General features: G+C 54.9%; 1 protein-coding gene across 1 annotated transcript; it reads right to left on the bottom strand.

Moving 5' to 3' along the window:
- Window positions 1–1,001: 1,001 nt before the first annotated feature.
- E2F2 (E2F transcription factor 2) lies at window positions 1,002–17,231 on the bottom strand. Its single transcript, XM_004678600.2, has 7 exons — window positions 16,980–17,231; window positions 11,847–11,952; window positions 9,924–10,143; window positions 9,122–9,280; window positions 7,558–7,672; window positions 6,187–6,379; window positions 1,002–1,442 (listed from the first exon to the last, which is right to left on the bottom strand). Exons 1-7 carry the CDS (start codon window positions 17,229–17,231, stop codon window positions 1,147–1,149), a joined length of 1,341 nt encoding a protein of 446 aa, XP_004678657.1. The 3' UTR covers window positions 1,002–1,146.
- Between the last annotated feature and the right edge of the window lie 4,117 nt (window positions 17,232–21,348).

Raw genomic sequence — 21,348 nt, forward strand, 5'->3', positions numbered from 1 at the left:
TGACACCCTGTCAGCATTCCTGTGACAAGAGAGGCCAACAGGCAACCATATCCTGGTCACCTGTCCTTAGGGGGGTCTGTGTGAGAGCTGTGGCAGGCAAGGTCCTTAAAGAATCACCCTCTTTAATAAACTTGGCAAAAACCACAGAGGCAGCTCCCAGGGTACCTTGGGGCAGTGACTCCCGCCATCTCTGTAGGGGAGCTGCCTCAGCCTCCCAGGCCCCAGCTATGAAACAGACGGTGTGAGGGTGGACAGAAAGCAGGGGGAAAGCACCCAGGCAGCCATTCCTGGGGGTCTTTCCTTGGGAGCTTTCTCTGCTGACTCCCTTCAGCAGGCTCATTTTTACATTCTGAGGGAAGGAGGGAAGGAATTCCAGAGGAGGGTAGTCTCCTTAACTGGCTGCTCTTGTTTCCTGAGGATACTCAGTGTCTCCTGTGTTGGGATGGCTGGAGCCAGCTCTGGGCAGAGGAGGCCAGGAACCCAAAGCCGGCGCCTCACCTGGAGACAGCAGGCTGAGGAGAGGCCAACCGGCCTGCCGCTGCCACTGGAATGATGGCCTAAGTGCAATTAGAGCTCCAGCAGACGGACTGGCCCTCAGGGACCCGTTCCTCCACTCTGTGAGGAGACCAGGGAGCTGCCTGGGCCCTGGAAAGCCCAGGCCTGTCCTTGGACGATGGGGACCTGTCTGAGGAAAAGTCTACTAGAAACAAGAACAATCTCCCTGCTGAAACTCAGGGAAGACAAACAAAACTCAACCTGAAATAAATACAAAGGCATTAAGTGCTTCTTGATAAACTGAGGGTCCTAATCATCCCTCAAAAGGTGGTGACAGGTCCTTTCCCTAGACCTGGTCACCTGCCCTGTGGCCCTTCACAGGAACAGTCAGAGGTCAGAAGACTGGACGGGCCTTCCCGGCCAAGCTGCCATTAGAAAGGATAAGACTCAATCCCTGACTCACCCCTCATTGGCATGCTTCAACCCCCCCCCCCCCAGACATCTTTAGTCTGCAGGGTTAGGAAAGGAGAGGCGGGGACCCCCTCCACCCTGAGGGCAGCGCCCTGCGTTTGCCGTCCCTACGCAGGTAGGGGCCTGTCAGTCGGTCGGTGAGGAGGTAGAAACAGGGGAGGGCTGTGGGGACAGGGCCATTCAATTAATCAGTAGGTCCCCGAGGTCATAGGAGTCGAAGAGGTCACTGATGCCCTCGCCCCCGTCCAGGCCCCACAGGTAGTCGTCCTGGTCCAAGGGTGGGGAGAAGCTGATCAGCGGGGAGCTGCAGGGCAGCGTCGGGGACAGGAACTGGTCCTCTGTCTGCTGCAGAAGCGGGTGTGGCAGCTCCAGCATGCTGTCAGTGGCCTCCAGGGGGACCAGGGGTAGGGGTGGCGGTGGCGGTGGTGGCGGTGGCGGTGGCGGAGGCAGGACCTGCTGGGAAGTCGGCGCTGGCGCTGGAGACAAACAGACAAGGTCACGCCTGGCTCAGGTGCCTGAAGGCTTCTGGTCAGACCCCAGCCCCGGAGCAGCTCCGGCTCTCTGGACGACTGTGCGCTCCTCTCTCAGCTGTGCTCCTTCCCAGGTCACCTCAGCAGGGACCCCAGCCTCGAGCCCCTCTCTCGACCTACCATGCTGGGTGGCCGCCCCAGCGTGGCTCCTGCACAGCTGCCCCCACACATCTCCACGAAGCTGCATCAGCACCCATGTCACCACCAAATGCCTGGTCTTCCCTATACCTGTGTCTCCCCTGTCATTCCCCACCACAGTAAATCAGCTACCACCTGCTCAGGTGTTGCAGTCTAGAGGCCCAAGAATCGACTGTAATCCCATCACCACTTCTGCACTCCACCCCGCGAGTTCCGTCACCTCCACAGCAGATGAACTCTCTGGGCAGTTCATTTCTCTCCAATTCCACTGCCGTGATCCAGACCCCAGCCCCTGCCCCTCTCACCTGCTTCCCTTCAGGAACCTCCTTGCCAGTCACCTCACTTCTACTTTTGCCCCTCAAAATCTGGGCTCAGGTTAAAAGTGACTTCCATAAAATACAAGTTCTGCCCAAAGCTGAGAAGCCCTTCGTGATCTCGCCCCTCCCCTGCCCTCCACCTGTCTCCACAGCTCGCACTCAGCCTCTCCGGCCACACTGGCTAAGATTCTTCAGCACACCCAGGACGATATTTCCACATAGCGGTGAGAAGGTGATTTCCTACAGGGTATGGAGTGGGGTGCTGGAAATCCCCCACCAATATTTCCTGATGCCCAGAATCTTGTCATCTGAGTCATTCCTCAAATCTTAACCACGCATAGCTCTGGTTTGCGCTGATATTTCAGAGGAATGACCAACTTTCACCTGCTGAGTAACCAAGCCAAGGAAGGTGCGAACTCAAACCTCAGTCACTCCTGTGCCTCCAGCTGCATTTAAGCTTATGTGGGAAAGCCAGGAGTGGGGACTCCTGTTCAGATGCTCCCCTGACAGACAAGGGCAGGCGACCTAATGTACCGAGCTTCCTCCCTCTAGAAAGAGCATGATCCCTCCTATCTCCAAGGCTGCTGACGGGATTACTTGACAAGAGCAGGCAGAGAACAGCTGGCCCGCAGGAATCTAGCTGGGTCTGCTGCTGCCAATAAGAACTCCACTGGCTGCGGCCTCGGGGCCTGGCTCTGGCCTCAAGACCCTCAAGTGGCCCTGGGGTATTCAACTCCCGTGGTTACCGCTCCATACACATGAGGAAACTGAGGCTCAAAGAAAGTGAAATGTATTTAAATTGACATTTTTTCATTGAAAAAAGTCCAAATTGATTTGGCACAGTGCAGAGATGTGGGGGTGTTGTGTAAAGAGGGGCAAGGGGAGGACAGAGACCCAGACGCCCGTGACCTGTAGGACCAGCACCTCCATTTTCTCACAAAAGACACGGACCTACTGCTGAGTTGCCGGAAGCAGCAACTGCAACAGCACAGATGAGCGGGTTCGGCCCCAGGCTGGACCTTGCTCCCCACTCCCACCCCCCCACCCCCTTATCAGTCCAGAAGACGAGCGCTCTTTGCACTGCGCGTCTCCCCAGCGCTCTGGCTGGCACTCATGTGCCTAAATCCAAGCCTGACACAGCACATGCCCAGTCTCCTGAACACTTAAAACAGCACGGCTGTGATGTGGCCTCTCCGAAACCCATCAGCTAACGGGAGGGAGTTTCAATATGCCTCTGCTTTAGAGACGTGGGGAAAAGGCTCTGAGGGGTTGTAGTGACTCGCTCAGTCCCCACCCCGAGTCACAGGGTCTCCAGCTTCAACTCCAGTCCCTGCACCTCCATGTGGGTTTACCTCAGATGCTCAGAGGCTGAGATGATGCTTGTTCAAGCCCTTTCCATGACAGAGGAGGGCAACGGAGGCACCAACTGTTAGTGATTCTGGTGAAGCCAAAGCTCAGGCCTCCACTTGCGAGGGGCCCTGGTGTTTGGATCTCAAAATTATCCCACTTTAGGCTAGTACCAGGGATGTGTCTGTACATGTGCGACCTTCCTGCAAACCTCCTGCTTCCTTCAGCAGGGTTAACTCGGAGGCCACAGGCGAAGTGGAGGGGGCAGTGGAGGGGGCAGCCGTGGCACAAGGCTGCCTCACGGTGGGCTCCTGGGCTGCTGCGGCCTCTTCTGAAAGGACTGCCTCAGGGCCTTCCAGGGCCTCCCTCAGGTTCTTGAGCTGTAAATCTGAGGTAAAAACCTCGCCCTACTTTCAGTGTCAGGCCCCCCCAGCCCTGCCCGAGGTCTCAGAGGGCAAGTGAAGTGAAAGTAGTTCTGTGCACACTGATAGTGAGGTGAGAAGGCAGAGTACAGGAGGGAAGTAGGGTGGAGCATGGGTCTGGAGAAGGAGATAGGCACTAGGAGGTGCCCAGAGGACAGATGGCGGGTGCAGGAAAAAGTGCTGGTCCCAGAAGAGAACACCAGAGAGGACGGGAGGCTGGGCTCTCCCCCAGGCTCTGCCAACTACTGGCTGAGTAACCTCAAGGAAGTCACTTGCCCTCTCTGGGCCTCAATTTATTCATATGTAAAAAAATGAAGGAGTTAGATCAGAGGTCAGTCAGTCTCTGTAAAGAGCCAGGTAGTATTTGAGGCTATGCAGGGCACTGTGGTCTCCGTCACACAGCCATCTTGTTTTTCTTCCCACAACTCCTTAAAAATATGAAAACTCGGGCCCTCCCTGGTGGCGCAGCGGGTTAAAGCACAGCACTGAGAGTCTGAAGCCACTTCCGCATGAGTTCGATTCCCGCCTGCCGCCTGCCCCGGAGGAGACCACATGGCGAGCCAGACCTCTCCTGGCCCGCCCGCTGCTTCCCTCAGCAGTGTACTTCGTGGATCTGCCTGTTCTGCTCCCCACTCTGTCTCTGGTGAAGCCTCTCACCGCCCCTGAGCCTCTGGCCTGTACCCCAGTTCTGTATGAATAAATAAATCTTTAAAAAAAAAAAAATATGAAAACTCGGGGCCCTCCCTGGTGGCACAATGGGTTAAACTGCAGCACTATGAAAGCTAGCTGCAGCCACTTCAGCACAAGTTCAATCCCAACCAGGGAGCTGACCCACATGGCGCGGCAGACCTCTCCTGACCCACCCGCTGCTCCCCTCAGTAGTGTACTTCGTCAGTCAGTCTGTTCTGCTCCCCACTCTGTCTCTGGTGAATCCTCTCACCACCCCTGCACCTCTGGCCTGTACACTAGTTCTGTATGCACAAATAAATAAACCTTTTAAAAAACATATGAAAGCCCTCTTGGCTCAGGGACAATAAAAACAACAACAAAATATCAGGCCAGGTTTGATCTCCAGGCAGTAGTTTTGTCAGCCCTTAAGTTCGAGAAATGGAATCCAGCCTGTGCTCTCTAGACCCTCCCACCCAGCCTCTTGCATCAGACCTGTTCTAGCTGTGTTTACCTGAACCCGAGGGTTCTACCTGAGGTAATTCTGCTGCTAGAGAACAAGAAATAGATCATGGCCCATATGGCTTCAAAGGCTCCTGACAGCCTGTCCTGATGCGGGATCCCAGCAAAAGCCAAAACCACCGTCGGGGAAGGCCTCATAGGCTCCCTGGCTCCCAGTTCTATTCCTTCTCGACTGCCACTCTCCCTGGGAGACCATCCTGCCTCTTGGCTCCCCTGTGACAGCCTCCCACTCTTTCCTGCCTGGCACAGCCTGCTTTCAGCTGGACCACACCCCTTCATGCTGCGAGCGAGCCCCTCGCCAGGCGCCCCTTCCTTGATTTATTCTGTGCTCTCGTGGAGAGACCCCAGGGCGAGGAGGACGGAGCCCAAAGTTCAAGACCCTGCTCTGTTGTCTCCTGTTTGGGAGACTTTGGGCAAGTCACCTGACCTTTCTGCCTCAGTTTACTGATCTCTAACTGTGAATTAAAAACCTACCTTAACTGCTATGAAGAGTAAGGAACCAACGGAAGCAGCTGGTACACAGCTGTGGTTCAAAACACCTATAATTATGATCTCCCAAGGATGTACTGCGCCTCCCTCAAAAACCCTATGATTTCCGTTTGCTGTGGGCTTCTTAAAATTATTATAATAGTTTACCTTGACATCACTTTGTGCCTTTTTCCATCTCAGTGCCATCCCCATGGGCTTCCACCACCAACTCACCTGTGTGCCATCACCATAGTCTCGTGCACTTCCCCCGGCCCCTCATTTCTGATCCCATAACCACTCCACCCTCTTAAAATGTCTCTGGTATATAGTTGTTCATTTCTATTGTTTTCTACCATGGGCTTTTGGAGCCAGGAGCTTTGCCGCCAGTAGTTGTCACTCACTAGAGGCTGTGGCAGGCAGGGTGGTAATAAAACATAAGTTACTGCCAAGCTCTGTTCTAAGTACCTTGCCTGAATGCACACATTTAATACTCACAACAACCTAGGAAGTAAATGCTGCTTACTGCCCAAGTCAGAGATGAGGCGACCAAGGCAGAGAGGTCAAGTAGCCCACCCACAGCTGGTGGGTAAATGGAAGAGCGGCACTCAAACTTAGGCTCCCTCTGCTCTGGAGCAGCACTGGCTGTGCCAGGAATACAAGATGCACGCGTACTTTATCAAGGGGGAAGTGCAATGCACACTTGTGGGGGACTACGGGAGCCCCCTGCTACTGAGAAGGTGGGTGCCCAGCAAATGCTGATGTGTAGAAGAGAACTCTCCCGCACCTGTCCACCTGGGCAGAGGGCCCTACCTGGGGATGCCGTGGGTTCCGGGATGCCAGAGTTGATGCTGCTGCTGGGCTGGGTGCAGTCAGGGCTGGGGCTGAGGGTGGAAGTAGGGGGGAGGGGCTCCTTGGCAGGACTGTCTGGCTCCTGTACTTCCTCCGGGCACAGGTAAACTTCGATAGGCCCCTGGGTGCTCTTCAGGTATATCTGCAGGTTCTCCTGGAGGAGGAAGAGAAACTGGGTCATGGCTCTGGGCAGCTGGACACTTACTGTACTGGGACAGACACCTGTTTCCTACCGTGTCTGCAATCAAGCCCCAGAGCTGGGTTTGGAGACAGCCTCATCTGGCCCGTGGAGGGCACCTGCAGGCTCTGCCCTCTGGCCCCAGAACCTTCTTTTAGGGAAAACGCTTTGATTTTCCCTTGGGAAATCACTCCTCTCCCATGCTCAGGTCATGTTCAAGTCAGGCAGCCAGCGTCCTTCCCCAAGTCCCAGTGTGAGTGTGGGGTACAGGCTAGGAGGTCAGAGGGCAGCAAAGGTTCATGGAGGCAAGTGACTCAAGCGGGTCTGACCAATGTCAGGCTGGGACTTGTGGGAAATGGAACCTCCATGCCCATAGGGGTGGTGAGCTCATAGCTTCAAGGTTATCGCTGCCACCACAGAGGGGACCCCAGTGGGGAATGGAGTCAGCAAAGAGCAAGCAGAGTGCAATGGGTGCAGAGGCAGGCTGAAGCCACTGAGGGGGGCCCCTGCATCCAGAGTCTAGCCTGCTCTCTCCAAATCTTCCCCAGGGCCTGTCACTTCAAGTTTGTTGGACTTGACTTTCTGCTACTTATAATAAGGGTCCTGGCTCTTGGCCTCCCATCCCTGCTCTTCTCTACCACATAACCTGCAGCCGAAGCCACCAGAAGCTACAGAATTCAGACCCCCATGCCATGCTCCTGCGGCGGCTTCCGCCTGCCCTCTGCCCACTGGGTCTTTCAGACCCAGCTCAGCTGTGACCACCTGCGGGCTTTTCTAACTGCGTCTTTCTCTGGCCCTCCAGCACATCTGCAGTCCATGAGGGCGACCCTGCTTGCTTGATTCTGCGCTCCTCTAAGGTGGAGGGGAAAGCGTGGTTTATATGGAAGGGTTACTGTGCGCACTGACGGTGCTGTGTGTGCACACGTGCAGTAACGTATGAGCCCGAGGAACGCAGAAAGCAGCTGAGATTTTCTCCATCTAGAACCTGATGCCTGTTGCCCGTTTAGCGTCCCATACTCCTGCCCATCTTAGAGACCACAAACTGATCAAGGGCCCAGAATCGACTGAGCTGGGCTGGGCAGTGCCAGGACAGAGGCTGCAGAGCTTCCCCAAAGCCCCCTAAATCTGTCGTCCCCTAGACGCTCCCCTCTCACCTCACTCCTGTCAGGCACTTCCAGTCTTGTCTGCGGAGGGGCCTTGACAGCGATCACTGTCTGGTCCTTAAAGTTGCCGATTGCCCGGATGTCCTGGTAAGTCACGTAGGCCAGCGTAGAGGCAAGCGAGTCAAGGGAAGTGACTGGTCAGAACTCAAGGGCCCAGCATGCCAGCAGGGGTCTGAGATGCCCATCTAGACCCTCTGGACACCTCTTTTGCAGTCTTCAAACAGTTCAGAAATAACAGCTGTACCCCATCTTCAAATTAGACAGTAACTGGAATCTCTTTAAAAAATGAATAAGTATATACACTATTAAAAAGGAAATGCTGCCTTGGATCAGCATTTGCTATGAAAGCTTCATCTCTCCAACTGGATCATTAGCTCTGGGAAGGCAGGAAGACAGGTCTCTTAGCTATGTCTTCCAATACTTACCATTCTTCCAAATACAAGGTCAAATCCAAAACCTATAAGGTCAAACCATTTGGGGAAAATACAGGAGAAGTTTGAGCAAGGTGTGTGCTCTTTGGTGTCACAATTTCAAGTCCACAATTGGAAAGAGGGAAATTAAACAATCTGGGGAAACATTCTATGCACAAAGATTGCGCCAACACAATGCTGCTTTATAAAAGCAGAAAACTGGAATCTAAATCTCCACTCTTGGTCGCATGAGCAAACCAGAGAACGAGAGGGACGAGCTTCCGAGCCAGCACCGGCAAGAACAGACACAGAGCCAGAACCGGACACTGGTGGTCTGGCAGAGCAGTCCAGTGCTTCCAGATCGCTCTGGACTTTTCTATGACACGGACCCTTCTGTGGTCCGGCACTGCCGCTGAGGCAGACGGGAAGGACTGGTCTACAGAGGAGCATCTTCAGAGAAAAAGCAGTAAGTCGTTGTTCCTTCCATTCACTGACACTCTGTGCCGCTCCCCACCTTTGCCTCTGTCCCCCGAGGCAAGACAGGTCCCTCTTCCTCCTCAGCTGACTCAACAAGCCCTTGATGACACTTGACATCCACTTAATGAACAGTAAATAAAAACATGTCACCATCAACTTTCGTGTTGTCAGGAAGGCTTGCTATTACTAGAGCAGGCGATTTATGAGTCAGAAGTTACACTTTTTGACTGTGTGGGAGATGGGGAGTTGGTGCCCCCAACTCCTGGGTTGTTCAAGTTTCACTGAATTTGTTTTATTCCTTTTTTTTCTTAAACATTTTATTTATTTTTGTATAGAAGAACTGGGATGTAGTCTTTGTAACAGAGTGGGGAGCAGAACGGGCAGATCTACTGAAACACACTGCTGAGGGAGCAGCAGGAGAGACAGGAGAGGTCTGCCGCGCCTGTGGGTCAGCTCCCTGGCCATGATGGTACTCGGGCCATTGTGGTGATGGGGTGATGGTGCTGAGACTTAACCCGTGGGCCACCAGGCAGGCCCTGAACTTCTCTTACTTTTCTAATGAGAAAGTAACTTCAACAGACTCATGAAAAGGAAGAGCCGTGCCAGCCAGACTCCGGGTGGGCATGAGCATTCAGCACCCTCACCCACTCCCCTGCCAGAGAGGATATTTCTTGTTGGCCTTGTCCTCGGTCAGGTGTTTGAAGTTCACAGAACAGCTCTGAATGAGCTGGTCCAGGGCCTGCTCCATGCTCATCAGTTCCTTCAGCTCCTGCCCCAGCTGCTGCTGCTTCCCAGGCCGGGTGGGGTCTTCAAATATTCCCCTGCCCCTGAGGACAGAGCAACCCCCACCGGATCAGCCTCAGTCATATCCAGGACGCCCCCTCCCCCCACAGGGCTGCCTCACTGGGCTGCTCGGGTGACATGGGTACAACTCTAGGTCACTGACATGGTTGATGTGGCGGGCTCTCAACTCTGTCCATCCTCTGCCACCATCGCCCCCAAATGACTGGGAGCTAGAGTGACCTCAGTCTCGACGGCCCCACCTGGGGCCTCCTAGGTTTCATGCCAGGGGTTGCAGTTCTGACCTCTGAGAACTTGGAGCGGGAGGAAAAGAGCCCAAGTGCTTGTCTGCTGGAGCTGAGAGGAGTCCGCGTTACTGTGCTCAGCAACAGTCCTACACTAGAAGAGGGGAATCTACGGTCCCTGACTCGAAAGAATCTGGGGGCCTCGTAAACCTTTACACATCCTGAAATCATTCTCCACCTGTCCCATCCTGTTTGCCCAATATCCCTCCAGAGCGCACACCTGCTCCCCCGCAAATACAATGACTTGGCCCCTTGAATGTGAACCCCTTGGATGTTGCTCTCAGCCCCACTTGACACTCACACCCACTGGATGTCGCCCCTGTGTCTGCCCACAGTGCACAGCACGAGCACCCACTGGTGCCCTCGTGCCAGTCCAGCCACTCACACCCACTGGATGTTGTTCTTGGCCTTCTTGCGGATGAGCTGGATGCCCTCCAGCACATTGGTGATGTCATAGATACGTCGCTTCTGCACATCCAGCACCTCAGCTGCCCAGTTCAGGTCCAGGACCCCATCCTTGGACTCACTCAGGAGGTAAATGAACTTCTTGGTGAGCAGCCCCAGCGACGTGTCATATCGAGTCTTCTCCCCAGGGGACTTGGGTGCTGAGGGGGAGAAGGGGCCAGTCACCACTCAGGGAGAACCTTCTCCCCTTCCTGGGACCCATTAAGTACCACCCTTCCCAAGAGCACCCACTTTCCAGTTTACAGAACACTGGCCCGGGGGGGAGGGTCACCCGATGGTGGACACTACCACTATTGTCCTAACAGGGAACCCACCACCTAGAGAGGGAAAGTGACTTGCTTTAGGGCTGGAAACCAAGTGTCCTAACTTCTGGTTCAGGGCCCTTCCCCCCACAACTCGGGCAGTCATAGCTACCACCATCACCAGCAATGCTTAGTGGAGGTCACTGTTCTAAATACTTTCCATGTATAATACATCTAATTCTTATACCACCCTGGAAGTTGCTGTACAGCCACCCCCATTTTTCACATGAGAATACTGAGGCGCAGATGAGTCCAGTAACTTGCTCAGCACACTCAGAAAGTGCCAAAGCAGGCATTTAAGTCCAGGCAGTCTGGCTCCAAAGTCTTCCTTCCAAACCATTACCCAATCTGGCCAGTTATGTCAGGACTTTGGAATTGGGGTAAGAAAGGAATGACAAGCTTGGATTCAAGAACACATTTAGAGACTTGCTTTTTCTTTCCACATAGAGCCCAATGAGTTTCTGAGGAAATCAGTCCCATAGTATCAAATGGGGCAGGTTTATGAAAAACATCTTTCTTAATGAGGTTGATGTTACAAGACCACATCTCAGCGGCATCTTAAACCACAGAGGACTTTTGCAATTAAGTGACTTGCAAATCATAGAGCAAGTTAGTTCTGGAAACTGAATTTTACTGGGCCTCAGATTCCTCTAGAATAGGACTTTAGAACCCCAAAGTACAGATGGCAAACATTTGGCACAAAGACTACTTTGTAAGTTTTGCCTCCATTGCAGAATCACTCATTGGCCACCCAGGCTCCAGGCAGCCTGTACCAATCAATGGGAGAAGAATGTTCCTTGCTGTTCTTGATGAGGTTGGGCCTTGTTCTATAGATGAGACAACTGAAGTTCACAGAAGAGTGACCAGTCCTCCGGGGAGCCCCCCATCACATGACTTTCTCATTAGGTCTCTGACCCCCCAATTAGCATTCCTCGTAATGCACAGTTCCTGCTCTCCCGGAATATTAACTGGAAATATCAAGAGGCAGAAATTCCCTCCAAGTCAGTTTTCGAAAGGCACTATGGCACTGATGTGACATAGTGTAAGCCTCACCACCTTTCAAGCACTGCTTTACATCTGTCTCCAAGCAGGAAAAAGGCCCTGCTTAGTCCCTGCTCCGCTCTAAGCTGATTCTCTCTCTGTTAGAATATTAGACCAGCTCAGACTCCAGATAAAATGGTCAGCTCCCACATAAAACGGAGCCAATCACATTTAGGCCAGGGAAGCAGCGTGTAGTCTAGTTATGCAGTGCCAGACACAGGTACCTGGGTTCAACCCTGGCTCCTCTGACTAGCTGTGTGACCTTCAGCAAGTCACTTAAGTTTTGAGTTTCAAGTTACCTCATGGATACAAGGGGGATAATCTACCTGCCTGGCAGCATCGAGGGAGAACCCACAGGAAGTTGTTTGGTAAACCGGAAAGTGTGCTAAATATTACTTCTGATGATTTGGCCAGGGCTGCCGCCCTGTGCGCCCCGCCCCCATCACTGCCCACCCCAACTCAGTCCTGAGCTGTCCCATCAGCATAGCAGCATAGCTTACTTTTGGGGCTAGGGAGGCCATCAACCCTAGTGCACTTCCCCTTGGGGGTCCGGAATTCAGGGATTGCAGGTCTCCCGATCCCCTCCAGGTCTAGCTTCCTTTTGGCCTTGGAGAGAGAGGGGAGACAAAGGCAACATTTGAAAATCAGTTCTCCTTTAGCTTCTCCTTGACCTGCAGCCACAACCAGCAGCCACCTGCTGTGCCTCAGTTTACCACCTGTCCTGGTGAAGCATCATTGTACTTGGTAAGGAAATATCAATGAGCTGAAAACTGAGCTATCAAAGGCAGGAAGCCCAGTTTCCTGATGGGCGCGCAGCACACTCCTCTGAGGTACAGGCACTTGAGACCTCACCAAAGAGGCTCAGAGCTGGGTTCTTCAAAAACAGCCCCAAGGTCACTGTCCCACACCGCCAACCCAGAAGATGATGCAGGGAGGAAGGAGTGGGTGGGGCCTAAACCACATTAGGCTGGGGGAGCTCCCCCAGACCCCCACCTTGCAGAAGCAGCTGGCTGAGCCAGACTCGGTCCCCATCACAGCCCCACAGCTGGCCCTTATCAGGGTGGGGCCGGGCATCCGCCCAGGCCCAGGGGACTTCCTGGCTCAGTGCCACACCCCAGGGAGGTGCCCACATCGGGAAGCAGTGCAAACACCCCCACCCCCATATTTGGTCTGCAACTCAAGGGCCTTGGGACCTCCTGAATAGACTCCATTTGCCACTCATTCTTTGCCGAAAGGGGGCAGACAATGAATCCCTCCCCAGTGTCTTAAGGACAAGCAGCTGAGGTTCCCCCCTCCCCGCCCTTCCCCCTTTCTTGTTCCCGCCAAGCTTGGGAAACACCTGCTGGGGAAATCAAACCACAGACCCATCTGCTCCTCTCCACCCCTCCTCCAACAGGCCTCAATTAGACTCAGAAGCTGCACTGGCCCGGAAAGGGCCTCTGTCCTGTTAGTGCTGGAAAGAAAGGGCAGGGCAAGGGCGCTGGGGCACCGGTCAGAGGCCTGGGCTTCACCTCCCATCTTTTTCAAGGGCTCACCATGACCGTGGGAAATGCAGTTTCCTCTTCTGTGTGAGGCTACTGTACGGACTCAGCGAGAATATCCCTGTAAGTGCTCAGACTGTAGCTGAGCACACAGTAGGTGTTCAGGAAATTCAGAGCCCTTCCCCAAAATCCAATCTTAATCTCTCCTTTGATACATCCTCCTGGGGCCCACGGAACCCAATTCCTTCCCCTCCCTCTCCTACAGGCCCCCCAGACACTTGTACCGCAGCAGGGACAGAGAGGCCTGTTTTAACTTTCGGTGGTGAGGTCATGCTTGGCGGGGCTGAGACTTCTAACTGCTGCTAAGCACAGCTGGGCTGACAGGTGTGGGAAGTGGTGGCAGCTCTTCCTGCTGTCCGCTCCCCCCACTTTTGCCTCCTCCAGGAAGCTTTCCTGGATTGCTTTGAAGAGTCCTGCTCCTTGATTTGAGGAATATGGATGGGATGCTTCTCTCATTCATGCCAACACAGACCAAGACATGACCCAAACACCTCCCTGCTCCTTCCTCTTAACATCTCACTGGAATATTCCTTTTCTGAGCTCCCAACTGGTGATAGGAAAGATTCTAGGGCAATGACCTGGATTAGCCCCATCTTGTCTCTAGAGGAAGACCCCTTTGATGAACCTTCCCACCACAAGTCCCCATTTTACAGTCAATGTTAACAAGACTTGGTGAGCAAGACCTTTATCAATCCCAATCAAGGCTTCCATCCTAAAGTCCTCCACCCACCTCTCAGAAGGAAGCCCAAGGATGAGAAGGGAAGATCAGGTTGAGTTCTGTCCGAGGCAGGGGTGGGGGGCAGCCCAGGCTCCCCAACCCCACCCACTCCCCCAAGCTCACAGGAGCGGCCTCTGCTGAGTTCACAACAGGAAGAACCTCCTGCGGAGTGCAGAGAAGGTTGGGAGAACCCTCACAGCATCCCTGCTGGGCCTATCCTGTGCTCACTGGCCTCCCACACCAGAACTAGCAATTCTCTTGGCAGACATGATGTGCAGGCTCAGAGTTTAAGCCATGCGCCCAGAGTCACACAGTAAGGACACAGAGGAGCTTAAACTCAGGTCTAACCTCCAAAGTCATGTACCAGGCGGCCTCAGCCCCATTCTACACTCACCCTCCCAGAATGCTGCAATTTCTGCCCAGGTCTGGCTATGCCAGTGCCCCGTGGCCTTCACACACACAGATACATGCACACCCTGCCCGCTCCCTGCTCTTCTCTCCTTACCCTTATCCTGTGCCCTCAAGTTATCCGCCTCCAACGGCACCTCCCTGAGCCCTGTGGGCACTCCCCAGCGAGAAGCCAGCCTCGAAGAGGCCTGAGTGTCGAGCACCCAAGTGGAAGAAGACACATTCCCAACGCTGCCCTGGAGTCAGGCCCTCTCCACCTCCCCAGATCCTACCTAGTCACCCCCACTCCTTCTTAGCTGGTGAGCCCACCAAGTCTGTGGATCTCTTGAGCTCCACCTGCAAGTGGATGTAAATAATGTACCCACTTCTGCCGGGGATCCAATCAGAGAGCTCGGGGTGCCTGACCCAGGTGCCAGCGCCTGGTGGGAGATGCTAACACTGCCCACAGCATGGGAAACGTTCGGGGAAAGCTGAAAGGCAGAGAAGCACCAGAGCAAACGTCTGGACCCACACCGAGCTTGCTCTACCCTGGACCTCCCGATGCAGCCCCTCCAGCTATTTCTTAAAGGCCTGGCTAGGGTTCCCAGACACCCCAAGGAAGAGCAAACTCCTTCAAGTCACCCCAGTAGTGAGGGGGGCAGAGCCCACCTGCACTAGGGCAGTGAGGGAGGAACCAGGGCTCTGAGAGGTGACTCACCAAGGCCACACAGGGGAGGGAGCCAGTGCCTCCTGGCCCCATGCCCCAGTTTAAGACGGCGTAGGGGGGACGCGTGAAAGGAGGGGAGAGCCTCACAGGTCCAGCTCTGCTGCCCAGGAGTCATGGCCTTGCTGCCTTGACCTCTGGGTCTGCATTTCTTCATCTGACCTGCCTTGCTGGTATGTTTGTTAAAATATTCATATTCTTTCTTGGTTCTCGGAGGAAATTTGGACAAACCACAGGGAAAGGAGAACTGTCCAGAACCCCCCACCCATGACAGGTCCCTGCAGGGATGAAACAGAAGCACCCAACATTCTTAGCAAGCAGAGGCTCCACAAAGGAGCCGGCCAAGTCTTCCAGAAGGTGGTGGAAAGAGACCAGGAGGCCTGGGTACTGGCCTCGCTCTGCCATGGGACCTGGTTGCCGTTCCTGGCCTGTGCCTGAGATCCCTTTAAACAGCAGCTCCCCAACAAATCCTCTCACCCTGCACTTTGCAGCCAGGCCACAAGCCAGGGCCCACACCCAGGGTTGGGTTTGGAGCTGCTCCAGGTCACACCCTGGCAAAATGAGTAAGCAGGGGCGAAGGCCTGCGCACGGGACTGAGGGGCATGGGGCATCTGGAGAGGGACGGGAGAGGTGGCCCTGGCCCTCCCTGGACTTTAGGGTAGTCTGAGCATCTTGACCAAGATAACAATGAGAAGAGTGCCAAGCAGTGCCAGGCACATGAGTGAAGTCCCGCAGGGAGAAGCATTCTTGCTGTGACCACCACACCCCTCCAGGAGGGCAGGACAGACAGAAGCACCCAGGCCCCTCTGGGGGGAGCGGAGCGGGGGAGCTGTTCAAAAGCGCAGCTGCTACTGAAACTCTGCCTGGGTACCTGGAAGCAGCTGGCCAGAGAGACCGGGTCTACCATTGAGGCTCTTCTCTCAGGGCACCTACCTCCCTAGCCACCTGCCTTAGGGTCCTTCTAGAGGTCCCACTTGTCTGAGACTCTTTCCCCCATGGAGCTGCTAGTGCTGTCTTCACAGAGTACACACATTTCTTTTGTTTTGGCTGTAAAATGCTAAACACAGATAGATAGCCAGGCCAGTTATCCTGGCCTGCTTGACCTGGAGGATGGAAAGAGTACTCCCTCTGCCTGTTGGCTGGAAATAATATACAGGGAATTATAAAGGGAAGGTTAAAAGCTTGAGCAGAACTAAAGCATAATTCCAGGAGTGGGGAGATGGCTGGGGGGATGTGCCAGCTGACTACTCAGATGCTTATCAGCAGTGGGGTGGTCTTACCCCTTTACCTGAATTTACTCACAACTAAACAGACACATGCCTGTCTCTCCTCCCTGCAGCCTGCTTCCAGCAACAGCACTGGAGTTTAAAGTCAGCCAAGATGGGTCAGTCCCACAGCTACCCCATGCAGGCACACACTTTCAAGAAAGGGAAACTGAAGCCCAGACTGGGGCCAAGACTTATTTAAGAACACCGTGAATGAATGGCGGCTCAGACCAGAATCCAGGCCCCACCCCATACACCCTGGGCTTTTCCCATTGCACCCCCACCTGATGGTTGTTTCCGTTCTCATGGGCTCCAAGAATTCCACTCCTACAAACACATGTGGTGGCATGGTGCCACCACACCGAGGGCTCTCCCTGGCTGCCAACCTGGGGGCTTGAGGAGGGAAGTCAATCTGAGCAGGAACCCCAGGGGCTGCCCCCAACTTGCACCTGCTACTGGCTGGCTGATCCTGGGGAAGATCTCCAGCAAACAATTGGGAAGGAGTTGGCTGGTGGGAAAAATTTGGAGTCTGTCTACCCAAGCCAAACTATACCTAAGAGACCTCTCACCCCACCCCACCCCTCATCCCTCTTTTACAGTGTTCACTGTATCCCTAGGCCAAGCCCTGTGTCTCGACAACAGCAGGTGCCAGTACAAGTTTGTTGGCCAAACATTGAATGAATGAATGAACGGTGGCAAAGTTGGTTCTGTGGACTTCCCAGGACACAAGGAGTCCTGGGGATAGTGGCTTAGGTCTCCACACTCCCAGCACAGTGCCCACTCCAATCCACTCCAGTGGGTGCGGTTACCTCATCCTAAATGGGAAAATTAAGGGCTCTTCTGCGCAGGTACTGGGGAAAATGGAATGTTCTGGAAGTGAAAGCTCATCATCCAAAACTCGACCTGTTTCACTCAAACTGGGGTTCCAGGGTCCCCTCCCTTCTTCCCCACACCCCGCAAAGCACAGGGGGAAGAGGCGAGTGGGGTCCCCAGATTACCGGCAGCCGGCCGGCCGGCGCGCACCGCACAGCTTGGCCATCCGGTCCGTGGGGGGTGGCGTCGAGGCAGGTGCCGGGCGCCGCGGCGGGTGGCACAGTCTGCGGGTACAGCGGGTTGTAGTAGGCGGTGGCGGTCTGGCGGAGCTGTGGGCTGCTGAGACCGGGCGGCCACACTTCGGTGGAGCTCACCGCGGCCAGCCCCTTCGGGAGCGGCCCGGCCGCGGGAGCCAGGGCGGCGGGCCCTCGAAGCATGGCGAGTGCAGCGCCCCCTTCCCACCGAGCCTGGCGCTCCCGCGGGCACCTGCGGGCTCCGAGCCCGCGGCGGCTCACTCGGCCCGCGGCATGGCGTGGAGGCCGGGGAAGCCGCCAATGAACGCCTGCGGGGCAGGGTCGGACCCTCCCCTCCTGGCCGGCTGCCGAGCCGAGCAGCGCTTGGAGATCGCCGCTTGGAGATCGCCGGCGGCCACGGCGGCAGCACGGCCAGGGGCTGCCCCGCCCTGAGGGCGGCCGCGAGCCGGAGGGCCCCGCGCGCCCCCAAAGGCCTCGGCGCCGGGGGTCCGGCCTGCTCCCGGGGTGGGGTTTCTGCGGTGCACTCCGGTGAGGCGGAGACGCGACGCGCCGGGTCAGAGGAGGGGAGCGGACTGCACCGACTCCCTCTCACCTCACTCTCTAGTCCCCGAGTCTTTCTCAGCCTCTTTTTTCCTTCTTTTTTTTTTTAGCGCCAAACTGCGTGCCGCGAAATTCAGATCTCCCGCGGAAAATGCCGCGCTCTGATTGGACGCTGAAACTTGCCCAGGCTCCACCCCCCGGAAGGGAGCTGTCCTTCTCGCCAGCTACGGCGACGTTTGCGCTCCTGCTTAAAGGGGCCGCTGCGCTCTTGTTGCCGAGAGTGCACTGGCGCCAGCTGCCGCCAGCACGGCGGTTCCTGTGCGGCAGAGACAGGACACAGCCAGCGCAGCGCCTCGCGCGCTGATTCCCGGGCTGCACCGGGAAACGTTGACACGGAGTCCTCACGCGACGCCCAGACCATACGCCTTGGGTTAATATGATGCATTTATATCCAACACTCCCCCCCCCCTTCAAATAAGAGCCTGTTGTCATTCCTGACCCGGAGGGGCAGTGAGGGTGGTGAGCCTTACAGCCCAGTGCCCATACCCGTGCACAGGGAATACCAACCTCTCGTGAGCACCTGAAGTATGCCACACACCCTTTTCGCTCATTACACGTCTTGCTTTACTTGATTTAATTCAACACGCCTGGGAAGGGGGATGACGGGCTAGGTAACCCAGGCAGACGCGCTGATTTGAGAACTGGCTTCCCCTCAGCTCAGCTCCTGAGTCCCTGCTTGCTCCAATACAAGGCTCTTGCCTCACTCTCCCTGGCTGTGCCCTGCTCCTTGCAGGCTCTGCGGGTCCAGCGTGGAGAGCCCTGTCTGGTGTTCCCCAGGGCCCATCACTTAAATATTCGAGCATCATCCAGGTTTCGCCTGGACAATCCTGGGCACAAGAGCCTCCCTCCCTGATGGAAAACCTTCCTTGCTGTCGAGCCTCCATTTACAGTCGGCACCTCGCCCGTTTAGGGAGGCAGGGCTGTGGCCTCTGCTACAGCCTGGTGCCAGGCAGAGCTGCAGGAGTCTGCTGCTGAATTCCAGGTCTGTGGAAACCTGCCTGGTGTTTTGCGATGTTCATGCAAGTCTGAACCGGATGCTCAAAGCCGTGCGGAGGTAGTCCTCAGTGTAATCCCTCAGACCCTGAGGATGAGGTGGGAATAGTGCATGGTGATTAAGAACCCCATGCAGACAGACCTATATTCAAACCCAGGCCCTGACACTTTTATTAGCTGTGTGATTCCACACAAGGTTTTTAAACTCTCTGAACCTGTTTTGTCCTCTCTAATAACACCCACCTGCTCGTATTGTGGAGCAATCTCACGGGGTGACACATGCAAAACTCAGCACAGAGCTTGGTTCCTCAGGAATATCAAGAAATGCCAGTAGATCTCTGGCTCTCTCTCCAGAATACAGACCCTTTCACTCCAGTGAACGTGTTTCATTGGCCCAAGTTAAACCTCACCTCCTCCGGGAAACCCTCCTGGCCTGTGTCTCCTCTCCCAGTAGAGTGCCTCTTGCCCTCTTTGGACTTGAATAATGTTCTGCCTCAATAAACAAGGCTTTGTTTTCATGCCACATTCACTGCCCTCAAGGAGCCACATGGTAGCCCTCTGAATGCCCCTTAGCATCTAGGGTCTGGTTTAGCATGCAGATGGTGGGTAATAAATATATAATTATATGGTTCATTCATCTTCCCAGAGGGGAGAGGATCTGAAGTCAGGAACTCAGATGTCCCATTTCAAGCCCCACTCTCACTTCCTAGTGGGCTGGCCCCTCCACCTTGCCAAATGTCACACAGGGTCATGCTTCCATGGGGCCTGCTTCACAGGACATCAGCCCCATTCCTGCAATGACGGGAGTGGCTACTACTTCTGAGAACCTACTGTGTGCCAGGCTCAACTTGGGCATCTCCTCTGACCCCACCCACAACACGCCTCTCAGACCTGCCCTATTATTAGCCCCATTTTACAGATGAAGGAACCTGGATGGAATTGTGGCAGAACAGCTTTGGGGGAGGAGCAGAGCCCCAGGGCCAGGAAGAGAAATGGGGGTGGCAGGGTGGGGCTGAGACCAGAGAAGGAAGCCAGCAGGGGCCTGAGCCAGCTCTCTGCGGCTCAGTTTCGGGCAGCTGGGCTGGCTTTAGAGTTTCGCTGCCTGGGAACAGACTAACTCCTGGGAGCCCTGTGGGGCACAGCTCTGCCCTCCCTCTCCCTGAACTGGAGTTCCCACCCCATGGATGCCAGGCCTTGTGCCCTTACGTCCCCGCACCTCTCTGGGCCTTGGTCTCCTCATCTTCGAAATGGGGACAGCAAAGTGACCTTTCCATTTATGTAAGGCGTTGGCTATAAAATCCTGGGGAAAGGAGCTGTAAGATACAGTTACTCTGTGTGAGCTAATGTTTGTGAGGTGGGCTTCTCCCATGAAGCCACCTGCACTTGTCCACTCCTGACCACCATTCTGCCACTTCCATGGCTCTGCTTATCTGGGTCCTCCCCTCCACCGCCCTGTGCCTGAATCCAACCAGTATTTCAAAGCCCAACTCCAACGGCCCAGTGGCAGGAACAGACAGAGTTTGGACATCCGACTCCTTGCTGCACCCAGGCTTTATTTCCATCTGGTGTCCCTTCCCCGGGAGTGCCAGGCCCTCCCAATGATGATGATGATGACGATGATGATGATGACAATAAGAGCTTTTCCCCAGGGGCCTCCTGGTGGCCTAAGAGTTAAGTCTCAGCGCTATCACTGAGAGGGCTCAAGTTCCATCCCCAGCCCTCTCAGGTGACCCACATGGCGCAGCAGACCTCTGCTGTCTCACCTTTCTCCTTGTTCCCCTCAGCAGTGTATCTCAGTCAATCTGGCTGTTCTGCTCCCCACTCTGTCTCGGGTGAATCCTCTCACCGCCTGCACCTCTGGCCTGTGTCCCAGTTCTACACACAAAGAGCTCATTTTCCCCAGGGCCTTTACATCATTATATTGAAACATCCAGACTACCCCACATCATGGTCTGGTCTGGCCAGGGGGAAAGACACAAACAAGTAAACGGAGGGCATGAGGGCTGGTTAAGGATGAAAGCAGCATCTGGATTCAGAGCTGTTTTTCCTCAATGAACTCAGCCTCACAACCCAGTATGAGGAGGGGATGTTCTGTCAACAAGCCGGAGGTGCCAGTGCTGCAGACACGGGAGTGAGGGGTGGAAAGAGTGGGCCCCACAGCTAGAGGACCTAGATGGGGACACTGAGGCCAGCAGACATTAAGCGACTTGCCTGATGCTCACAGCTGTTCCTCAGACCCTGCAGGCCTGGAAAGCCCTCGAAGTGAACTTCCTTTCAGCTACTACAGCTCACCCCTGGCATGGCTTGTCCTGAAAATGACCCAGATCCCCTCTCCCCAAAGTTATATTTATCAAAATACAAAGTGCCTGACCAAAGGGGCCCCCTATTCTGGGGCTCCCAGTGCATTAACTCTTAACATGAATCTGAAATCAGAGAGAAACTTGGAGCTGCATGAAAGATGGGAGAAAAAGCTCAGCACATCTGCTCTGTGCTGTTCTGTGTAGTCATTTCCAACGACTCTCTAATCAGCTCATTGGAAAGGATAAATTACTATTTTTTTAAAAGATTTATTTATTTGTACAGGGTACAGGCCAGAGGCACAGGGGCGGCGGGAGGCTTCACCAGAGTGGGGAGCAGAACAGGCAGATCGACGAAGTACACTGCTGAGGGGAGCAGCGGGCAGGTCAGGAGAGGTCTGCCACGCCAT

Source organism: Condylura cristata, unplaced genomic scaffold (genome assembly GCF_000260355.1).
Source record: "Condylura cristata isolate star-nosed mole 26May11 unplaced genomic scaffold, ConCri1.0 scaffold00008, whole genome shotgun sequence".
NCBI lineage: Eukaryota > Metazoa > Chordata > Mammalia > Eulipotyphla > Talpidae > Condylura > Condylura cristata.

Excerpts from the sequence above, each read along its gene's own strand:
- E2F2 (XM_004678600.2), bottom strand. The coding sequence starts at position 17,231 with ATGCTTCGAGGGCCCGCCGCCCTGGCTCCCGCGGCCGGGCCGCTCCCG. Across the intron at positions 11,953-16,979 it reads CGCCGGCCGGCCGGCTGCCG|GCCAAAAGGAAGCTAGACCT; the intron begins GTAATCTGGGGA and ends TCTCTCTCCAAG. Across the intron at positions 9,281-9,923 it reads AAGAACAACATCCAGTGGGT|GGGCAGGGGAATATTTGAAG; the intron begins GTGAGTGGCTGG and ends CTCTGTCCTCAG.